The sequence below is a fragment of the Cydia amplana genome, chromosome 17, assembly GCF_948474715.1.
Source record: "Cydia amplana chromosome 17, ilCydAmpl1.1, whole genome shotgun sequence".
NCBI classification, from domain to species: domain Eukaryota; kingdom Metazoa; phylum Arthropoda; class Insecta; order Lepidoptera; family Tortricidae; genus Cydia; species Cydia amplana.
This window is the reverse complement of record NC_086085.1, coordinates 12,456,500-12,475,773: the sequence shown is the minus strand read 5'-3', so window position 1 is coordinate 12,475,773 and position 19,274 is coordinate 12,456,500. Positions and strand designations below refer to the sequence as shown.

The following is a 19,274-nucleotide window of genomic DNA, read 5'->3' as shown; positions in this document are numbered from 1 at the left end:
TGTCACCATGCCTATCACGTTCTAACAAGTATGTAAGTGCGAAAGTGACGGGCATAGTGACAGTCGATAGAAATGGAACCCTGCTGAGCCCGCTGGCCCCATTCATGCACCATTCTTAATGCCCGTAACGTAAGGCCAGTTTTGAGATATGTCAATGGATATAACACTATATATACGTAATTAAAACGCCTTACTGGCTTCTAATAGTTCTAATCTCACTGGAACGCTCTATTGGTGCATCAGTTATAAGGTTATAACACTTGTTCCCAAACTTTCAGAGCTACTGTTCAACATTTTGACATATTTCCTTCATTCGCTGCAGTGATTTATAAATACATACATTTTAGTACTTATACAATAATTTAAACTTGAGTGAACTAAAAATATTAATAATTTGAATAACAATAAATAATCACAGTACAATATTATCTACAATAATGATAATAGTAACATTTTAGAACAGTGTTTCTCAACTTTTTACCATAAAACCCTTTGGAGTCAACGAAGATTTTTTTGTCATGAATTATGTAGATAAATACCCCTAAGGTTAGGAAGGTTGAGAACCCCTGCTTAAAAATGTCTGATAAGATCAGGATAGAAGCTCTGCTTTACGAACAATCAGCTTTATCTCGTTAGCATAAAACACATTTTTGTTTGGCGAAAGTGCCACATACATGCCATGCCATATAAAATAAGGCTGGGGGCCATCAAAAGTTACACGTCCTATATTTCTAAAATTTTGAAAAGTCATGCTCTGAACTGCTGTAATAAGTAGAGTACGAACGTACTCGTATATAATCTGTGAGCCTATCGCGAACACGGAAATTCGCAAATTACGGGCATTTTTCTCTTTTAATTCAATTAAGGCGTAATTAGAGTGACAGTGAGAAAAGGCCGCAATTCACGAACTTCGGTGTTCGCGGTAGGCCCTCTGGTATATCATGTGCTGTTATGTTATGATATCTTAGGTACAAAAGAGACCCAATAAGCGCCAACCAGTAAAATACAATACAACCCTTGTAAGGTTGTAATATCTGCCCGGCTAGCACATGATTGGCGCGACAGTATCTCGCAGTGAGATAGACTACCCGTCCCTCTTTTATTAAAATAGTTAGAAAAAGACGGGTATCTCACCGCGAGATACTGTCGCGCCAATCATGTGCTAGGGGTACTGGGAGACCTAGCTTTGCTCGGAAAACATATAATTATTAAATACTCAAAAATGCGCGTTTCACAGAGATAAGACCTAGACCTAGCTAGATTGACTTTGCGCCCCCGAAAACCCCCATATAGCAAATTTCATCGAAATCGTTAGAGCCGTTTCCGAGATCCTCAAAATATATATATTTAAATAAATATACAAGAATTGCTCGTTTAAAGGTATAAGATACATTGTGAGCATTTTCAAAATGTTGACCAAATAGGTTTTTATTTTAAAATAAGGTCGTTGAGCCAATAAAAAGTGGCTCTGACCGTATACCGATACAGGTGACTCACACAATGAAAGTTTCGTTCATTCCATTCGTGCCCTCTGATTGGTTGACCTCTAGGTCTATGATTGGTTATTTGAACCCACAGACAAAACATCCTCCAGACTGAGCATAGTAGCGCTACCCCCTCTGCCACTAATATACGGTAGTTTTACTCTATTTTCGAGTCAGTGTCTTTGTGTGACGTCCGTGTCTTTGAACGGACCAATCACGGCACAGGACTCGCTCACCTCATCCCCCGCACCCCAGTATTTTTGGCAGCGTCGGTTTCATGAAATAATTGCTCTAAACTCCGTCTAGAGGATTCCTAGTCTATGTTTGAACCATAGTATACTTGTATCTAGAAGGGCGGTGGCGTAGTGAGTTTGGTAGCAAGTCTCATAGGCCCCTGAGCCCGCGCTTCCATCTCTCTCTGCCGCTATAGTTGCCACTCTTCACACTATCGACAAGGTAACCAATTACCATAGTATACTTGTATTTAGAACGGCGGTGGCGGCGCCGCGAGTTTAGTGGCAAGTTTCATGGGTCCCTGCCCTCTCGCGCTGCGCCGAGCTTCCATCTCTCTCTGTCGCTGTAGTTTGCGCTCTTCACGCTTTCGTCGTATCTCGTCCATTTTTGAGGCGTTGTTTTCTATAATAAACCGGGGATATTACTAAAAATACAAGACACAATGTTAACTTGGCCATTGTGAGCGTTATTGCAACTAAATATGGTTCACCAAAGGCCAGTTAAGTAGTTGTTGTTAGGCTATGGTTTAATACCTAATTGTGATAATTAAAAAGCCAATCACAACTATAATTGCTAAATTATGTATATATGCTTAACCCCTTTCCAGACCGCACCAATCTACAAGATTTTCCCAAAAAACCCAAATATATTCCAGTTAATCCAGCTTTGATGACTCATTTGAAGACAAGTCATATTTCCCCTAAAAGCGATCTAATTTGATCCTTGAAACTGAATGCTAAAGTTGAAATTCTATTGGTTTCGTACATACGAAGCCAATAGAATTTCACACCACACCACATGGTCGATAAATCGTACTATGACTGGAAGTGGGTTAAGCTTAAGTGTCTTAAATTTTTGGTTTATGCCACAAGATGGAAAACCCAACACGCACGGGAGCATGCGTGAACTGAAGGGGGTAGCACCTTCTAATTGGCACGAAACATCAACACCAAATTTACATTTTCGATTTAGGTGATAAGATGAAGGGCACATATATAATTTGTCAAAGGACTGTCTCATTTCAAACATAGACAGAGAGAATCATACTTTTTTATCTTTGTCTTACACTAGTACTAGCACCCAAAAGAAGGATGAGTATAGTTTTCCTGGTTCTTACTGACTGACAATTTGGTTTGACCAAGTATACATGGTGATGGTTACCGTCAGCGTTCTCCTCGATCGGCTCAAACTCCCCGTCCTCCCAACCACCGAGCGAGTCGTTGCTGTTCTGCTGCGCCGCGAGCCGGTGCTCCTGCAAATTGTGTTTATACAGGGTGGATTTTCTTTTTGGGTCAGTGAGGGCAGCTACCAGATCCCGTACTGCTACGAGAAAACGGTCTAAGAAGACCTTCCCTCGATTTCAAATTAATGAAGATTGGCTTTTACAGATTTTGGAAAAAACATACAGGGTGCGAGAAAAAGGTCATTTTTGACAAACTTTTTTTTTGATGCCAATCGATCCCATTCCTATTAAGGATCAAAAGCTTGTATGGAACCAAAAAAAAAATCCGGCTAGAAAAGCCACAAATCGAGGAAAACTTTTCCCATACAATTTGTATGAAAATGGAAACTTTTATTTTTCACATGCTGTTTTTGTATGCCAATCGATTCCATTCCTATCCAGTATCAATAGTTTCCTAGGGGTCAACTTACGGTAATGTACTAAAAAGCCACAAATTAATAAAAACTTTTTCCATACATTTACTATGGGGAAAATGTGAAATGTTATTCTCAATTTTCTATCTCGCCCATCAGTCCTACATCAATGTATTCATACAGTATTATGGTCCTTAAATGTAACAGGACTGATTGGCCAGATAGAAAAATGTGAATTAAATTTCACGTTTTCTCCATAGTAAATGTATGGAAAAAGTTTTCTTTAATTTGTGGCTTTTTAGTACATTACCGTAAGTTGACCCCAAAGAAACTATTGATACTGGATAGGAATGGAATCGATTGGCATACAAAAATAGCATGTGAAAAAGAAAAGTTTTCATTTTCATACAAATTGTATGGGAAAAGTTATCCTCGGCTTTTCTAGGCGGAAAATTTTTTTTGGTTCCATACAAGCTTTTGATCCTTAATAGGAATGGGATCGATTGGCATCAAAAAAAAAGTTTGTCAAAAATGACCTTTTTCTCGTACCCTGTATGTTTTTTCCAAAATCTGTAAAAGCCAATCTTCATTAATTTGAAATCGAGGGAAGGTCTTCTTAGACCGTTTTTTCGTAGCAGCACGGGATCTGGTAGCTGCCCTCACTGACCCAAAAAGAAAATCCACCCTGTATATATTTTTTATTTATTTATTCAGAAACAAAAATATTGGAAGGATGGCAGACCGTTTAATCCTCCTGAGGCCCAGCCAAAATCCAATATTTGCCAGTAAAATTGAACCTACAGCATAGAGGAAATCGAGTTGAAGTTTCTTTATTTGAAAAATTCAATAAACAAAAGAAATGCAACTCTGTGATGATTTAAATCAAACAATAAGTACTATACGTAGGACCTTGAGCCTTTGGAGGCTAGATATCGCAGAGTGATAAAGCAAGATATATTTATAAACGGTGTGATATTGCTTCGATTAGGGAAGGGCGGCATTATTTGGTGTAGGAGTTAGTTATTTTACACTTTCGTTTTTATCGGAACGGGTCAAAAAACGAACCTTAAAGTCAATATTTCTGTTGCGTTAAATTGTATTAATTATTTATTGAAACTTTACTTTATAATATACATATATGTAGTTAGTACCTTGTGTTGCAGCGCGGGGCGCACGTATGTAGCGTTAGCGTTGTTGACGGCAGGTTCTATCCACGAGGAATTGTTCCAAGTTTCCGAGGGACTGACCAGTTCGGCCTCTGCCGACTGAAAATAAAGCAATACAATGTGTAATAGGGGTAATATTGCCCAACTTGTTAGCAAATATCTGGGAGACCGAGCTTTGCTCGGAAAACATATAAAATAAATAAAAAGCCTTTTATTTCGTTGCAGATTACAAAAATAAGAAAAAAAGATACAAGATTAAATTAAATGCTAATATGTTAGTAGTAACTATTCATTTTTGTTAGTAATAGAGTATTTTTTACATTTAGTATAATTGGTATTAATTTTAATCTGCAAGAACCCCTCTGCAGGTGAAGGCTCGGAAAACATAAAAACTCAAAAATGCGCGTTTTCCCAGAGATAAGACCTAGCTGGAACGATTTTTCGCCCTCGAAAATCACTATAACAAATTTCATCGATATCGTTATAGTCGTTTCCGAGATCCCCGAAGAAATATATAATTATTTAATTATACAAGAATTGCTCGTTTAAAGGTAATATCTGGGAGACCGAGCTTTGCTCGGAAAACATAAAAACTTAAAAATGCGCGTTTTCCCAGAGACCTAGCTAGATCGACTTTTCGCCCTCCGAAACCCCCATATAGCAAATCTCATCGAAATCGTTAGAGCCGTTTCCGAGATCCCCGAAATATATAAATATACAAGAATTGCTCGTTTAAGGGTCGCTTGCACCAAACTGTTTGTCGTCGTTAGAGTTCGCTAAATTATATTGTATGGAGAGTTTCATAGTAAACTGCCGCGGCGCGTCAGGTGACGTTGATCGGTCTGTCAAATTCGGATGATGGAACTGGCACTAAAGGTATAATATTCTTACGGGTTGTTCCTGTAACGTGCCCCACTCGCCGTTGTCCCAGTCGTCTTCGCACAGCGTGTTGAGCGGCGCCGCGGCCGCCGCGCTGCCGCTGCTAGCTGGTGACTTGGCGCTCGCTCCCGTGCCTATAAGAAAGAGTCGTTTCTGTGTGTTTACGACTAAAGGTGGGTCCACACGTCACAGACTTTAGTCTGCGCAGCGTGTCTGTACAGACTTAAGTCGGTGCAAATGGGACGTGTGGACGTGAAGTCTCAAGTCTGTAACGACATCTGTGCATTTTTGTATCTGGCATCAAAAAGTCGGCGCAGACATGCGTGTTTGCGCCGACTACTGCACTGTGTGGACGTATGTTCAGACTTGTTTGGGTCAACTTACGACAACTTTGGTTAATTAATTCACAGTTTGCTTTGTTTTTATTATATAAATGAACGATTTAAGAAAATATCAAGAGAATTATTAGTTGAATTTATAGATCTATATAAGTCCCGTCCAGCTGTATGGAAAATTAAGTCCAAAGAGTACAGTAATAGGGATATGAAGACGTCCGAACACCACGAGGTTTAAGGAACAACTAACATGTCTGTATCGTGTGGACGATGTGAGTCGCACATACTTTTGTCCGTGCAACATTCTGCGCAGCGCAAGTCTGCACCGTCTGGACCCAGCTTAACACTAGTTGTATATTGCCTTACCGCATATAACGTTATACTTGTTGGCAAGGTATAACAGTAGTTGTGTGTGATACAAGTGTGAAAAGAAAACAATTCTAAACGAATGTTGTTTAAGAGTATCACGAGTTGGTAATTACTGTACTGTACTGTACACAACGTTGTATTGTGTGTAGCAAAATTAAATTTAAACGCAAAGAGAAATAATTAAAAATAAATATGATTCATAAATAGTGTTCACCTATCTACTTTTCCGCACTTTTAGCTTGTTAATTAAAAATATAGATCAGATTAGGCAGAAAAACTTATTTTAATTTTATGTTTCAGGTCATTGGCGGATGGGTGTGATACGCAGAAGACATTTTCTAGTGATAATTAGGAAAATTGTATACTTATACGTAATATAATAAATAGGAATTAAATTAAATGAATGGACTATTATTTTCACTTCGTTTACGAAACGATTTAAAATCGCATATTAGATTAGGTGAATAAAAAACCGGCCAAGAGCGTGTCGGCCTGCGCACTAAGGATATATCGTACAATACGAAAGAAGCAAAAATAAAAGTGGCTTTTTATTTTTGGATTCCTTAAGACTCTTCTTCAGGTATTACAGATATTATTTATCCCAGTTTTGCTTATTTTCCCTTAGTCAGTGCACTAAACCTTAGCCCTGTACCAAATTTCAGCTCTCTAGATTTACTGGAAGTACAAGTTCTATTTTGATGATCAGTCAGTGAGTCAATGACAACTTATGTAAAGTCGCCATCAGATCTATCGGAGCGGCCAAGGTGCTCACAAATATCTGAACACGCCTCTATTGTCAATGCGTTAGCGTGCGTCACATCACCAAACCCGTTGTCTAAACAGGCGGCCTAGCCAAGGTGAGAATCGCTATCGCTTCGCCATCGAATCGCTTTGTGTCTCTCTATCACTCTTCCATATATTGGTGTGACAGTGACAGTTGCGTTTCGTTCGCTACGGAGCGTTAGCGATTGGCATGTTGTCTACAGGGCCAGCAATGCATAAATCTTCTACAATAGACGCAAAGGCCAATGATGATGAGAGTGCGTGTTCAGATATTTTGGAGCAGGGATGTTGCGAATATCCGCATCGGCAACCACGGAACTTCCGCATTATTTTCAACATCCGCATCTGCATCCGCATCCGCATAAAATCGATGCGGAGTTTAATGCGGATGCGGATGTGGAACAGGTCGGTACAGGAACGTCTTAGCATTCGCGTAAGTGACGACTGCTAGGTAATTTAGTCATTAGCCAAAAAAACCTATTAGAAATGAGCAGTCAAGCGTGAGTGGGACTTAATGTACGGAGGAACCCTTGGAACGCGAGTCCGACTCCCACTTTGCCGGTTTTATGAAATAAAAATTACTAAAATGTAATATTTGACGTTTTTTATGTATCTATCTTGACATCCGCATCCGCATCCGCGGATGTGAGATTGTGAGCCTTTAAAACTCATAAAATCGGCATCCGCAACATCCCTGTTTTGAAGCATCTCGGCAGCTCAGATATATCTGATGGCGACTGTACATGTACGTACCCGCGATCGCGACTGTACATGTACGTACCCGCGCTGGAGTCGATCTCGCCCCACGCCGACATGTCCCAGTGGTCGGGGTCGTAGTCGGACGCGGACTCGCTGTGCTCCAGTGACGTCATAGATGTCACCGACGAAGTTGTAGTCGACATGCTTGACGATGACGGTTGCTCTGAAAAAAAAAATAACGAACTGTCATTAGGTGCGTAAATACCATCGCCCGCACTGTTAACTGTACATCTTTTGTAATAAGGTCCACCGATGTACAGCTAGGGGTGTTGCTGTTTGTACAGCGGACGTATTTCTCCCTATTTCGTGTTCGATTCCACTTGTGTTAAAAAAAAAAGCTTGAGCTGTATTCTAAAATCATTGGTGGTGGATAAAGGAAATCCAAAAATAGAAATTTCGATCCACCCTATTAGGTATAGCATGAATACGTGACTGTAAAACATACCTAGCGAGCCCGGCTTGGACAGCACGGACTTGGGGTGCTGCGCGCGCGCCGTGTCCGAGTGCGAGCGGTAGAACTTGGCCGTGACGGCGGTCACTGCCCAGCCCACGTTGCTGCTACTGTAGTTATAGTTACCTAGCGAGCCCGGCTTGGACAGCACGGACTTGGGGTGTTGCGCGCGCGCCGTGTCCGAGTGCGAGCGGTAGAACTTGGCCGTGACGGCGGTCACTGCCCAGCCCACGTTGCTGCTACTGTAGTTATAGTTACCTAGCGAGCCCGGCTTGGACAGCACGGACTTGGGGTGTTGCGCGCGCGCCGTGTCCGAGTGCGAGCGGTAGAACTTGGCCGTGACGGCGGTCACTGCCCAGCCCACGTTGCTGCTACTGTAGTTATAGTTACCTAGCGAGCCCGGCTTGGACAGCACGGACTTGGGGTGTTGCGCGCGCGCCGTGTCCGAGTGCGAGCGGTAGAACTTGGCCGTGACGGCGGTCACTGCCCAGCCCACGTTGCTGCTACTGTAGTTATAGTTACCTAGCGAGCCCGGCTTGGACAGCACGGACTTGGGGTGTTGCGCGCGCGCCGTGTCCGAGTGCGAGCGGTAGAACTTGGCCGTGACGGCGGTCACTGCCCAGCCCACGTTGCTGCTACTGTAGTTATAGTTACCTAGCGAGCCCGGCTTGGACAGCACGGACTTGGGGTGTTGCGCGCGCGCCGTGTCCGAGTGCGAGCGGTAGAACTTGGCCGTGACGGCGGTCACTGCCCAGCCCACGTTGCTGCTACTGTAGTTATAGTTACCTAGCGAGCCCGGCTTGGACAGCACGGACTTGGGGTGTTGCGCGCGCGCCGTGTCCGAGTGCGAGCGGTAGAACTTGGCCGTGACGGCGGTCACTGCCCAGCCCACGTTGCTGCTACTGTAGTTATAGTTACCTAGGGAGCCCGGCTTGGACAGCACGGACTTGGGGTGTTGCGCGCGCGCCGTGTCCGAGTGCGAGCGGTAGAACTTGGCCGTGACGGCGGTCACTGCCCAGCCCACGTTGCTGCTACTGTAGTTATAGTTACCTAGCGAGCCCGGCTTGGACAGCACGGACTTGGGGTGCTGCGCGCGCGCCGTATCCGAGTGCGAGCGGTAGAACTTGGCCGTGACGGCGGTCACTGCCCAGCCCGCCCACGTTGCTGCTGCGTTGCTGAGGGATGGAGTGGCCGTGTGGACGTCAGCCTCTGTAAACCACAGGTATTGATAGTATATTATACAATCGTCATGAAGAGATTTTCGGTCAAGTACCGTGCAGCCCGGGGAAGGACATAGGATAGTTTTTATCAAGGGTCTCTATTGTTTCCCAAAAAGTTTTAAGTCATAATGTATTGTTTGCCCGCATTTTCGTGTCATAATTTATTTGGTTCAGAAACGAGTCACTTTTCAGGATTGCCATAAAACAAATCTAACCTAACCTATCTACAGGGTAACCTTACGAAAATCATGAAAGTTAACGGTTTCAGGTTTATGACTAATGATAATATATGACCAACAATACATTATGACTTAAAACTTTATGGGAATCAAAGGGACCCCTTTTATCAAACATCATTATTTCACGCAGACGAAGTCGCGGACAGAAGCTAGTTATAAGAAAAGTATCTCAAAGTTTTTGGACAGCAAGTTTTAGACAAAATCATGTGTGAGTACTTACTGTGAGTGCTATTTGATACATACCCATTCCTTCCTTCAGACTTGGATCTTCTGAAACCTTCTCTAACTTGCCTAGGAAGCCCTTGATAGTCCTGAATGCTGCGTCGCGGACCTAGAAGTATAGGTATCATCAAAGACCTATTGATTGTGGAAAGAATAAGACAAAATTTCGTGCTTTTAATTTGATAGCTAAACTAGATGGCGCTGTACAGCTCGATAAATTAGAAGGTAACTTTGATTGTCAAAAGTTTACGTTTGAAAACATATGGCGAGGATTTTTGTCAAAAAAATCATTTTTGATACAAGCTTTTATCGCTGACTGTACTCGTCGAGACAATTCTAACAAACCTAAACATAATTTAGGTTGCGTTGTTTTATCACAGAGATCGTATGGCCACCTCCTGTCTCCATCATTAGATATACTCGATGGTACCAAATGGCATTGTCACCCAAATTACATTACATACGTAGGGGAAGTTACAGCTAAATCGAATAATGGAAGGTGGATCTAATTTAGCTAACAAGATTTGACCCGAACATATACATATATACACATAGAAATATTGCAAGTTAAATAAAAGCTTGTAAAATATGAAGAACAGGAAAAAGAAAATGTAGAATTGGGTACTTTCCTACTAGTCAAATCAGCTTCTTTTTTAGAACTGTCAAAACGATTTGCCAATATGGAATTTACATGAAAACGTGTGTAGTGACGTCACGGCCAACTCGCCTACTTTTTATATTTCTATCTGATTGATTAAATATAAATTGTGTTTAAAAATAACTTCTATCTATGTTTTTCTAAGAATTATCTGGTGCTTTATTTCGTGCATAATGCGAATTAATTTATTTTAAGTAGAGAAAAGTACTCAATACTCACTAATTTCGGAAAGTACATATGCAGAAATATAAAATACCTGAAGTCAATCAAGCATTTAACTAGGTTAACGAACTTTTTGTCTCAACACGCCAGTTACAAAGCGACTCGAGTATTTTAAAGGTCAAATAAATTTAACACATTTTAATGAATGATGACAACATTCGCTTCGAAATGAGAACAATGTCATCAGAATGTCAACCTTTTTTTATCTGCTTGTAGTTTTATAGGAAGTCAGATAATACTACGAATGAACTTTTGTTTATTTTTTTTGTGACTTGACTGAAATTTAAAGATATAATACGCAGAAAACTGGGTCAAAGTTGTCAGGCGCCGTAGCCCATGCTTGCAACTTTAATAGTTTTCGTAGTCGACATGATTCTTAGTCTGCCAGCTCGTGACCTGAATTGAAAACTTTAACTATTAACAGATTAACACCTATAAGCCGGCTGCCCCTAAAGATCACGTACGCTTTATTGCTCTATCTATCGGATATCATCCGCCGATATACCGACCTTCATGTCTTGCGACCTAGAAAATAAGTATTTTTATGTTTTTACTTTTTATGTAATAGGCAGTTTTACTAATGTAGTTTTATAAGTGTCTTGTTACTAACAATCTATGGATCTACGGAATCGGAAAATAAATAATTTTAATTTTATTATTATTTATTTATTGCGTGGTGTAGGGTCTGCCATCTAGTGGATCATGCCCTTAGTATATAACCAAACGGAGTAGCCATTAACAGGTGTTCCCCTCTGTCGAAAATAGGCAGCCAATGGTCATACACTGACGTGTACTGACGTTTATCTGACATGGCTATTTTTACGTTACGCATACATTTGACATGCCCCCCCCCCCCGCAAAAATCGGCAGACTTTTTTGTACAGAAAATTACAGACAAGGCGTCTCCGTTTAGTTATATCCTCGAAGATCACGCTAGTGAATAGGGGGCTTATGTGCTGCCGCCAACAGTTTATGCACGTTATATAAAGAGTAAAAATCTGTCTCCACCTCGTTCATTTCTTACCTGTTTCTCCGGATCGTTAGTCAAAGGGCACAACGCCGGCAGAACTCTGTTAGCCACCTCAGCCAACAGGAAGTACTGCTGTGTAGCCGCCAGCGCTAGCACGCCGGCCTGTCGCGCGGGCGGGAACGCGTCGCGGGTGGCTCGCACGAACGCAGACACGAGGACCTTCTGTCGGATCTGGGGGTGTAAGTGCGCCGCCACCTTGCCTAGGCACACTGTCGTGTTTGTCCTAAAAAAAATATTTATTTCGGGAATTGTAGGGTTGCCATGTGTTGTAATAAACTAATATGTATTTTTGTCAAACATTTTTTTGTCCAATATTACAGTCACATGCGCATGCACTTTAACGTCTTCAAAATATAGGCTTTGATTACATATTTGCGAACACCTTGGATGCTCCAATATATCTGATGGCAACTGTACATAACCCTAACAACCCATCCATAGAGCAAAGAATGATTATTAGTGCATATGCATGCGAATGTCTAGCCTCGTGCCACCCACCATACAAAACTATAGCCAAGGAAGTTAGAACGTTGTTGTATTTTCAATTAGGTTAAATTTAATTTGTTCGAAAATTTTGCGAGACAAATGAAATGCTACCTACTTTGTTAGGGTTCCGTAGCCAAATGGCAAAAAACGGAACCCTTATAGATTCGTCATGTCTGTCTGTCTGTCCGTCTGTCCGTCTGTCTGTCCGTCCGTATGTCACAGCCACTTTTCTCCGAAACTATAAGAACTATACTGTTGAAACTTGGTAAGTAGATGTATTCTGTGAACCGCATTAAGATTTTCACACAAAAATAGAAAAAAAACAATAAATTTTTGGGGTTCCCCATACTTCGAACTGAAACTCAAAATTTTTTTTTTCATCAAACCCATACGTGTGGGGTATCTATGGATAGGTCTTCAAAAATGATATTGAGGTTTCTAATATCATTTTTTTCTAAACTGAATAGTTTGCGCGAGAGACACTTCCAAAGTGGTAAAATGTGTCCCCCCCCCCCTGTAACTTCTAAAATAAGAGAATGATAAAACTAAAAAAAATATATGATGTACATTACCATGTAATCTTCCACCGAAAATTGGTTTGAACGAGATCTAGTAAGTAGTTTTTTTTTATACGTCATAAATCGCCTAAATACGGAACCCTTCATGGGCGAGTCCGACTCGCACTTGGCCGCTTTTTTTTAATTAAGGTTGACTTTCCATCGAAACTGAGTGTACATCCTAATGTGCATTGAGCGGCACGAGGCTAGTAAGTTTCGCGCGTTCAGGAAAACATCTGTAGGGTTTTATTAAATACATTTCTCAATTAATTTGTGACACTATTTTTCCTCTCATTCTTAACTACTCATACCTTATGCCGCCCTGGTCGTTTTTAGACTGCAGCCTAGCGAAGTGCCTCAGCACCTCAACGTTGAGATTATTGTAGTTGAGCTTCGACGCCAGGTGCACTATGGACTTGACCGTCTGTTCGCGTATACCAGGGTTGTTATCTAGATTCCTAGCTAGTAGCTACTCCTACCTTATGCCGCCCTGGTCATCTTTAGACTGCAGCCTCGCGAAGTGCCTCAGCACCTCAACGTTGAGTTTATTGTAGTTGAGCTTCGACGCCAGGTGCACTATGGACTTGACCGTCTGTTCGCGTATAACGGGTTGTTGTCTAGATTCCTAACTACTCATACCTTATGCCGCCCTGGTCATCTTTAGACTGCAGCCTCGCGAAGTGCCTCAGCACCTCAACGTTGAGTTTATTGTAGTTGAGCTTCGACGCCAGGTGCACTATGGACTTGACCGTCTGTTCGCGTATACCAGGGTTGTTATCTAGATTCCTAGCTAGTAGCTACTCATACCTTATGCCGCCCTGGTCATCTTTAGACTGCAGCCTCGCGAAGTGCCTCAGCACCTCAACGTTGAGTTTATTGTAGTTGAGCTTCGACGCCAGGTGCACTATGGACTTGACCGTCTGTTCGCGTATACCAGGGTTGTTATCTAGATTCCTAGGTAGTAGCTACTCATACCTTATGCCGCCCTGGTCATCTTTAGACTGCAGCCTCGCGAAGTGCCTCAGCACCTCCACATTGAGATTATTGTAGTTGAGCTTCGACGCCAGGTGCACTATGGACTTGACCGTCTGTTCGCGTATAACGGGGTTAGTGTCTAAAAACCCGTGTACCACTTGGGGGAAAATTTGGTCGTTTACCTGTGGGAAAGTAAGATTTCGATTGTTCGGAATATATTCCAGATTTTTGAACTGTAATGAAACCAGGTGCCTATTGGGTCGCGTTCTAAGTTACATCAAAGTTTTAATTCGTAAACACAATAGAACCCGCTCAATACGATCACTTTTAGTAAGATTTTAAGTGTAAAACGTCAATTTATAGTGGTCTCTGCAACTTGTTTTCAAACATATTTTCACAGTACTTTCAGAATCTTCGTAAACCGATTTTACTGTAGGTATATGAGTGTGGAGAAGATATTAGGATATATAAATACTTAGAATTTGGATTTCCTTGAAGTGAATTTATCATTTCGGTCCCCAAAAAGGTAGGTCAAAGTTTATTAACATTCAATCAAAGTATTTTCTTGACATCTTTATAAAATAAAAGCGATCTAAAAACACGAGTCTACAACGTTTAATTTATTTCACTTATCAAGAAGACATCAACCTTATTTAACTGTGCACTTACCGTGGTGTTCTGCAGATGCATGATGAATTGGTCCAATTGTTGAAGCAGCCGCGACCGCGTGGTGCGATCGTTTGACGCAAACAACTTTACCACGCAAGGCACGATCTGCTTTTGGTACGATTCCTCGTCCAGCAGTTTACCTAGCTGAAAATTTTATTTAAAATTAATATAAAAAATCACTGATATATGATGATTAATAATAAACTACTAGGATTTTGCCAGGATTTGGCACATATATTAAACCGTTCAATTGAATTATTAATATATAATTGACCTTTTAAACAGTTAAAACCTATCAATCATAATTTTCCTCTTGAAAGTCGCACGTCTTGACCGCTAGGCTACCAACGCTTATTAACCGCTCATAAACATTTTAATGAGTATTAAAAAAATTCTCTTTTAATTTCATTAACACTTAAATCATCTAGGTATTCTAGGTAATACATTTTAAAATATCTGTAGGTATTAACATTTTCTCCGTATTTAGATTTAGGTACCATCTTAACTCTTAAGAATCATAAGAGCTAAAAGACAATACATACTGAAAACCATTCCACGTTATCTAGAATCTAGACTACACTCGAAATTACCGCCGCCATATTGGTTGAACATCAATTTAAATATCAGAGTAATTATTCAGACGCCAATCGTGCAATCATTATCAACATACTCCAATATTTGAACTCCAAAGCACCAATTTATGAACAAAAATTTGTAGTAGAAGAGTTGGATAATTTAAAGCCCCGTCTCCATATCGCGCGGCAAGCTATCGAACATTGGCTCGCGCGGCAGCCGCGCGCAATGAATACCGGGCTGGCTGGCTTAAGAATCAGTGCGACTTTATCTTACACTTTACACCTCATCTACAATGAATACCTCTTATGATATGAACATACCTTGAACAAGGGCGCCAATACCGCCGACCCCGCGTCCCCATAATGGAACGCTGTCAACAACTGGGGCAGTATCTTGTGGACGCACACAGCGTCCGGAAAGCTGTCCAAGTACTAGCTCAAGGCCATTGTAGATCTGTGTACTGAACATACCTTGAACATGGGCGCCAATACCGCCGAGCCCGCGTCCCCATAATGGAACGCTGTCAACAACTGGGGCAGGATCTTGTGGACACACACTGCGTCCGGAAAGTTGTCCAAGTACTAGCTCAAGGCCATTGTAGATCTGTATACTGAACATACCTTGAACATGGGCGCCAACACCGCCGAGCCCGCGTCCCCATAATGGAACGCTGTCAACAACTGGGGCAGTATCTTGTGGACACACACCTCGTCCAGAAAGCTGTCCAAGTACTAGCTCAAGGCCATTGTAGATCTGTATATTGAACATACCTTGAACATGGGCGCCAACACCGCCGACCCCGCGTCCCCATAATGGAACGCTGTCAACAACTGGGGCAGTATCTTGTGGACACACACAGCGTCCGGAAAGTTGTCCAAGTACTAGCTCAAGGCTATTGTAGATCTGTATAGTGAACATACCTTGAACATGGGCGCCAATACCGCAGACCCCGCGTCCCCATAATGGAACGCTGTCAACAACTGGGGCAGTATCTTGTGGACACACACAGCGTCCGGAAAGTTGTCCAAGTACTAGCTCAAGGCCATTGTAGATCTGTATAGTGAACATACCTTGAACATGGGCGCCAATACCGCAGACCCCGCGTCCCCATAATGGAACGCTGTCAACAACTGGGGCAGGATCTTGTGGACACACACTGCGTCCGGAAAGCTATCCAAGTACTAGCTCAAGGCCATTGTAGATCGGTATAGTGAACATACCTTGAACATAGGCGCCAACACCGCCGACCCCGCGTCTCCATAATGGAACGCTGTCAACAACTGGGGCAGTATCTTGTGGACACACACAGCGTCCGGAAAGCTGTCCAAGTATGAGCTGAGCGTGGAGAAGAACCGACCCTTCTCGATCTTATCCTTGATTTGGATCTCTTCTAAAAACAACATAGTGTCTATAAGGTCGTTTTTGAAGTAGCCACCCATTTTTCGACACCTGAGAAGTATACAAAAAAATTGGTATTATTTTCTAAATTATAATATAACAATACAAAAGCTAACGAATTGGTAACGTCCACCATACCAGCCGCGGTAGTATGGTCGCGTTTATCGCCTGTCAAGTTCTAAGAAGTATGTAAGTGCGAATGTGACGCATGACACGACAGGCGATAAAAACTCGACCACGCACCGCCGCAGATGTGGCAAAATGTGAAGCAAAAAACCGGCCAAGTGCGAGTCGGACTCGCGCACGGAGGCTTCCGCACCATCAACAAAAAATAGAGCAAAACAAGCAAAAAAAACGGTCACCCATCCAAGTACTGACCCCGCCCGACGTTGCTTAACTTCGGTCAAAAATCACGTTTGTTGTATGGAAGCCCCACTTAAATCTTTATTTTATTCTGTTTTTCGTATTTGTTGTTATAGCGGCAACAGAAATACATCATCTGTGAAAATTTGAACTGTCTAGCTATCACGGTTCGTGAGATACAGCCTGGTGACAGACGGACGGACGGACGGACGGACGGACAGGACAACGGAGTCTTAGTAATAGGGTCCCGTTTTAACCCTTTGGGTACGGAACCCTAAAAAAAGAAGTAGGTATTAATCGAATTTAAACTGTTGTGAGACATACTAACATTTAACAATTTTGACATTTAAAACATGTCGCGCGAGTGACTTAAAACAAGTGAGTCTAAACAGTAAAATTATTCAATTCAAAGTAGGTATTATTTTACAATTATGTTTTATTACAGTTTTCTAGTACTAAGGTTAACTGTTGACTAGCAAACCCTATAAATACTATACCTCGTAATAATATCAGCAGGGTTGGGCCGAGAAGTAGGGTTGGCACTGACTAGCTCACAATACAGGGTGCACAGCTGCTTCGGAATGTAGTCCAGTGTCTTGAGGGCTGGCTGGGTTTTGAGGGGGCCATTAAAGGCCTCCCAGATGAGACAACCGAGGCCCCACATGTCTGTTGAACTATAAAGCACAATTTGTTAAGATTTTTTTGAAAAATAAGTTTTGGTAATTTGAATTGAAGTAAAGGCCTCCAAATAAATTTGCTAATATGATTTTTAAATGTATGTTAAACTATATAAGCCCAGAATCAACTTTTGGTCAAAACTACTTAAGTTTACGAGCTCTTGTTTTCTACTAATTTAAATTTTAATTAGTAGGAGTTTTTGCCAGCAAGTGGTAAACAATGCAAAAGGCATATATGGGTTAATGTAAAGAAATAAACAAAATTTTATTATGAAACATAAAACAACATATGAATTATGAAGCAGAAAAATAATATTTTATCTGAAACTGTCAAATGCAACATTTCTTCACTTATTGCTTTATTTATTTGTACAAGTGATAACTTCTACTGAATGAAATTAAATTGAATATGTACAGGTGATATTTTATAACAGTAATTCGTGTGTATCTTAGACTGTAAGTGGGTTTTGCAACCTTAATTGTGTTGCTTAACTTCAAACTCAGGTAAATCCATTCGTTCTTCTCAGCAAATATCTACCCTATTACCTTTTCTTAATACCAAAACCGCATAATCTGACACATGGATTTACTCGAGTTTGAAGTTAAGTGACTCAACTTATATCAATAGTACCATTTTGTAACAGCCTTCAGTTTGGCTGGATCCTTTTTCTCCGGAGGATCATATATTTCAAGTGCCGGTAGAATTTTCATAGGAATAGGGTTTGAAGTGTCCTGTCCGTGTGAAGTGAGGAACTCGAAACCTCCGAGCTTCCACTCGCCGGCTTGCGTGACAAAGACAGAGTATAAGCAGACATTGTTGTGTCTCATGTTACCATCATTATTGAAAAATGATAGTGCTCTCTGTAAAAGAAAAAAAAAAGTTACAACATGGACAAACAAGTTTTATTTAAATATTGTAAAGTCATAGGACCTTTATATTTATACTAATTTACAAGTGAAATCAATAATTGAAAGTAGGTAAAAAATAACTTGTTAGATTATAGGTATAGGTACTGTATACTGTTCCAAGTGTAGTTAGAATACAGCTTATAAGATTTTTGAGTGCAATTAAAAATGCAGAGGATTAAAATTTTTAGTATAACACATTTTGAGTATTTTAATTATAGCTTTAATTTTAGTTAAGTTTAGAGTATTTAAATTTAATATTTGGCATGTAATATCAACCTTAATAAATAACATTTTTATTTATTATTTGTTGATATTTGTGTTACAGCCACCAACTACTTCATAGAACTAAAGCTCTACATACAAATGTATATGTGGCAGTACTTACAGTAATTTGGAAAATTCCCCAAGCTAAGAACAAGTCTTTTTGTTGGCCTTCAAGTTTCATATCAACTATGTGGGTAGCTAAAGGCTCTACATATTCTGTAGCTACATATAAAAATTTCTCAGTTTCACAGCTATCTAAATAATGTAAAAGGCTAGGGTGTCTCATAGTCTTAAGTTTCTTGAGTGAGGCCTTTGCTACGTCGAACATCGTTTCCGAATTCTTTTGTACGTCGAACAGGAATATCGATACTTCATCTTGCGTACCCCTTTTCTTTCCCTTGTGCAAAGACCACACAGTCTTATCTTCTAAACCACGCACTGGATCACCCACTTCATAAGGAAAATCCTTTGTAGGATCTCGCGAGAAAAACGACCACATATTGCGTTTTTAACAACACTTCTTTTCAACTAGAACGCATGATTGTTAATGGATGCAGTTACTTAAATCACAAGTTATATTAAGGACTATTTAATTATAAATATAATTATTTTCAATTATAACACCTTTTAAACATTTAAATCCCTTATAAACATTTACGAGAAAAAAAAAGAATAAATGGTGAATGAAGTGATGACAAAACTGGAGTGACAGTTCAAATGTTCAAACTTTTTTAAATGTTGAGACCAAGGTTT

The 19,274-nt window shown here is 40.9% G+C and overlaps 1 protein-coding gene across 1 annotated transcript; it reads right to left on the bottom strand.

Annotated features, from left to right (window-relative positions):
• Positions 1 to 1,954: 1,954 nt before the first annotated feature.
• On the bottom strand, positions 1,955 to 19,254 carry LOC134655960 (N-terminal kinase-like protein). The gene is made up of 15 exons (XM_063511473.1): positions 18,643 to 19,254; positions 17,980 to 18,209; positions 17,169 to 17,345; positions 16,131 to 16,359; positions 14,335 to 14,478; positions 13,666 to 13,847; positions 11,642 to 11,870; positions 9,759 to 9,846; positions 9,217 to 9,265; positions 8,051 to 9,084; positions 7,628 to 7,768; positions 5,372 to 5,493; positions 4,466 to 4,579; positions 2,880 to 2,970; positions 1,955 to 2,120 (listed from the first exon to the last, which is right to left on the bottom strand). Exons 1-15 carry the CDS (start codon positions 19,018 to 19,020, stop codon positions 1,969 to 1,971), a joined length of 3,360 nt encoding a protein of 1,119 aa, XP_063367543.1. The 5' UTR covers positions 19,021 to 19,254; the 3' UTR covers positions 1,955 to 1,968.
• Between the last annotated feature and the right edge of the window lie 20 nt (positions 19,255 to 19,274).

Bases quoted from the DNA above. Each gene is read 5' to 3' on its own strand.
- LOC134655960 (XM_063511473.1), bottom strand. From the start codon at position 19,020: ATGTGGTCGTTTTTCTCGCGAGATCCTACAAAGGATTTTCCTTATGAA. The intron at 11,871-13,665 runs GTATGAGTAGCT...TATTTTTTTTAG, and splicing joins GATGACCAGGGCGGCATAAG to GACAAACACGACAGTGTGCC. The intron at 9,847-11,641 runs GTAAGAAATGAA...CTATACTTCTAG, and splicing joins CTAACGATCCGGAGAAACAG to GTCCGCGACGCAGCATTCAG.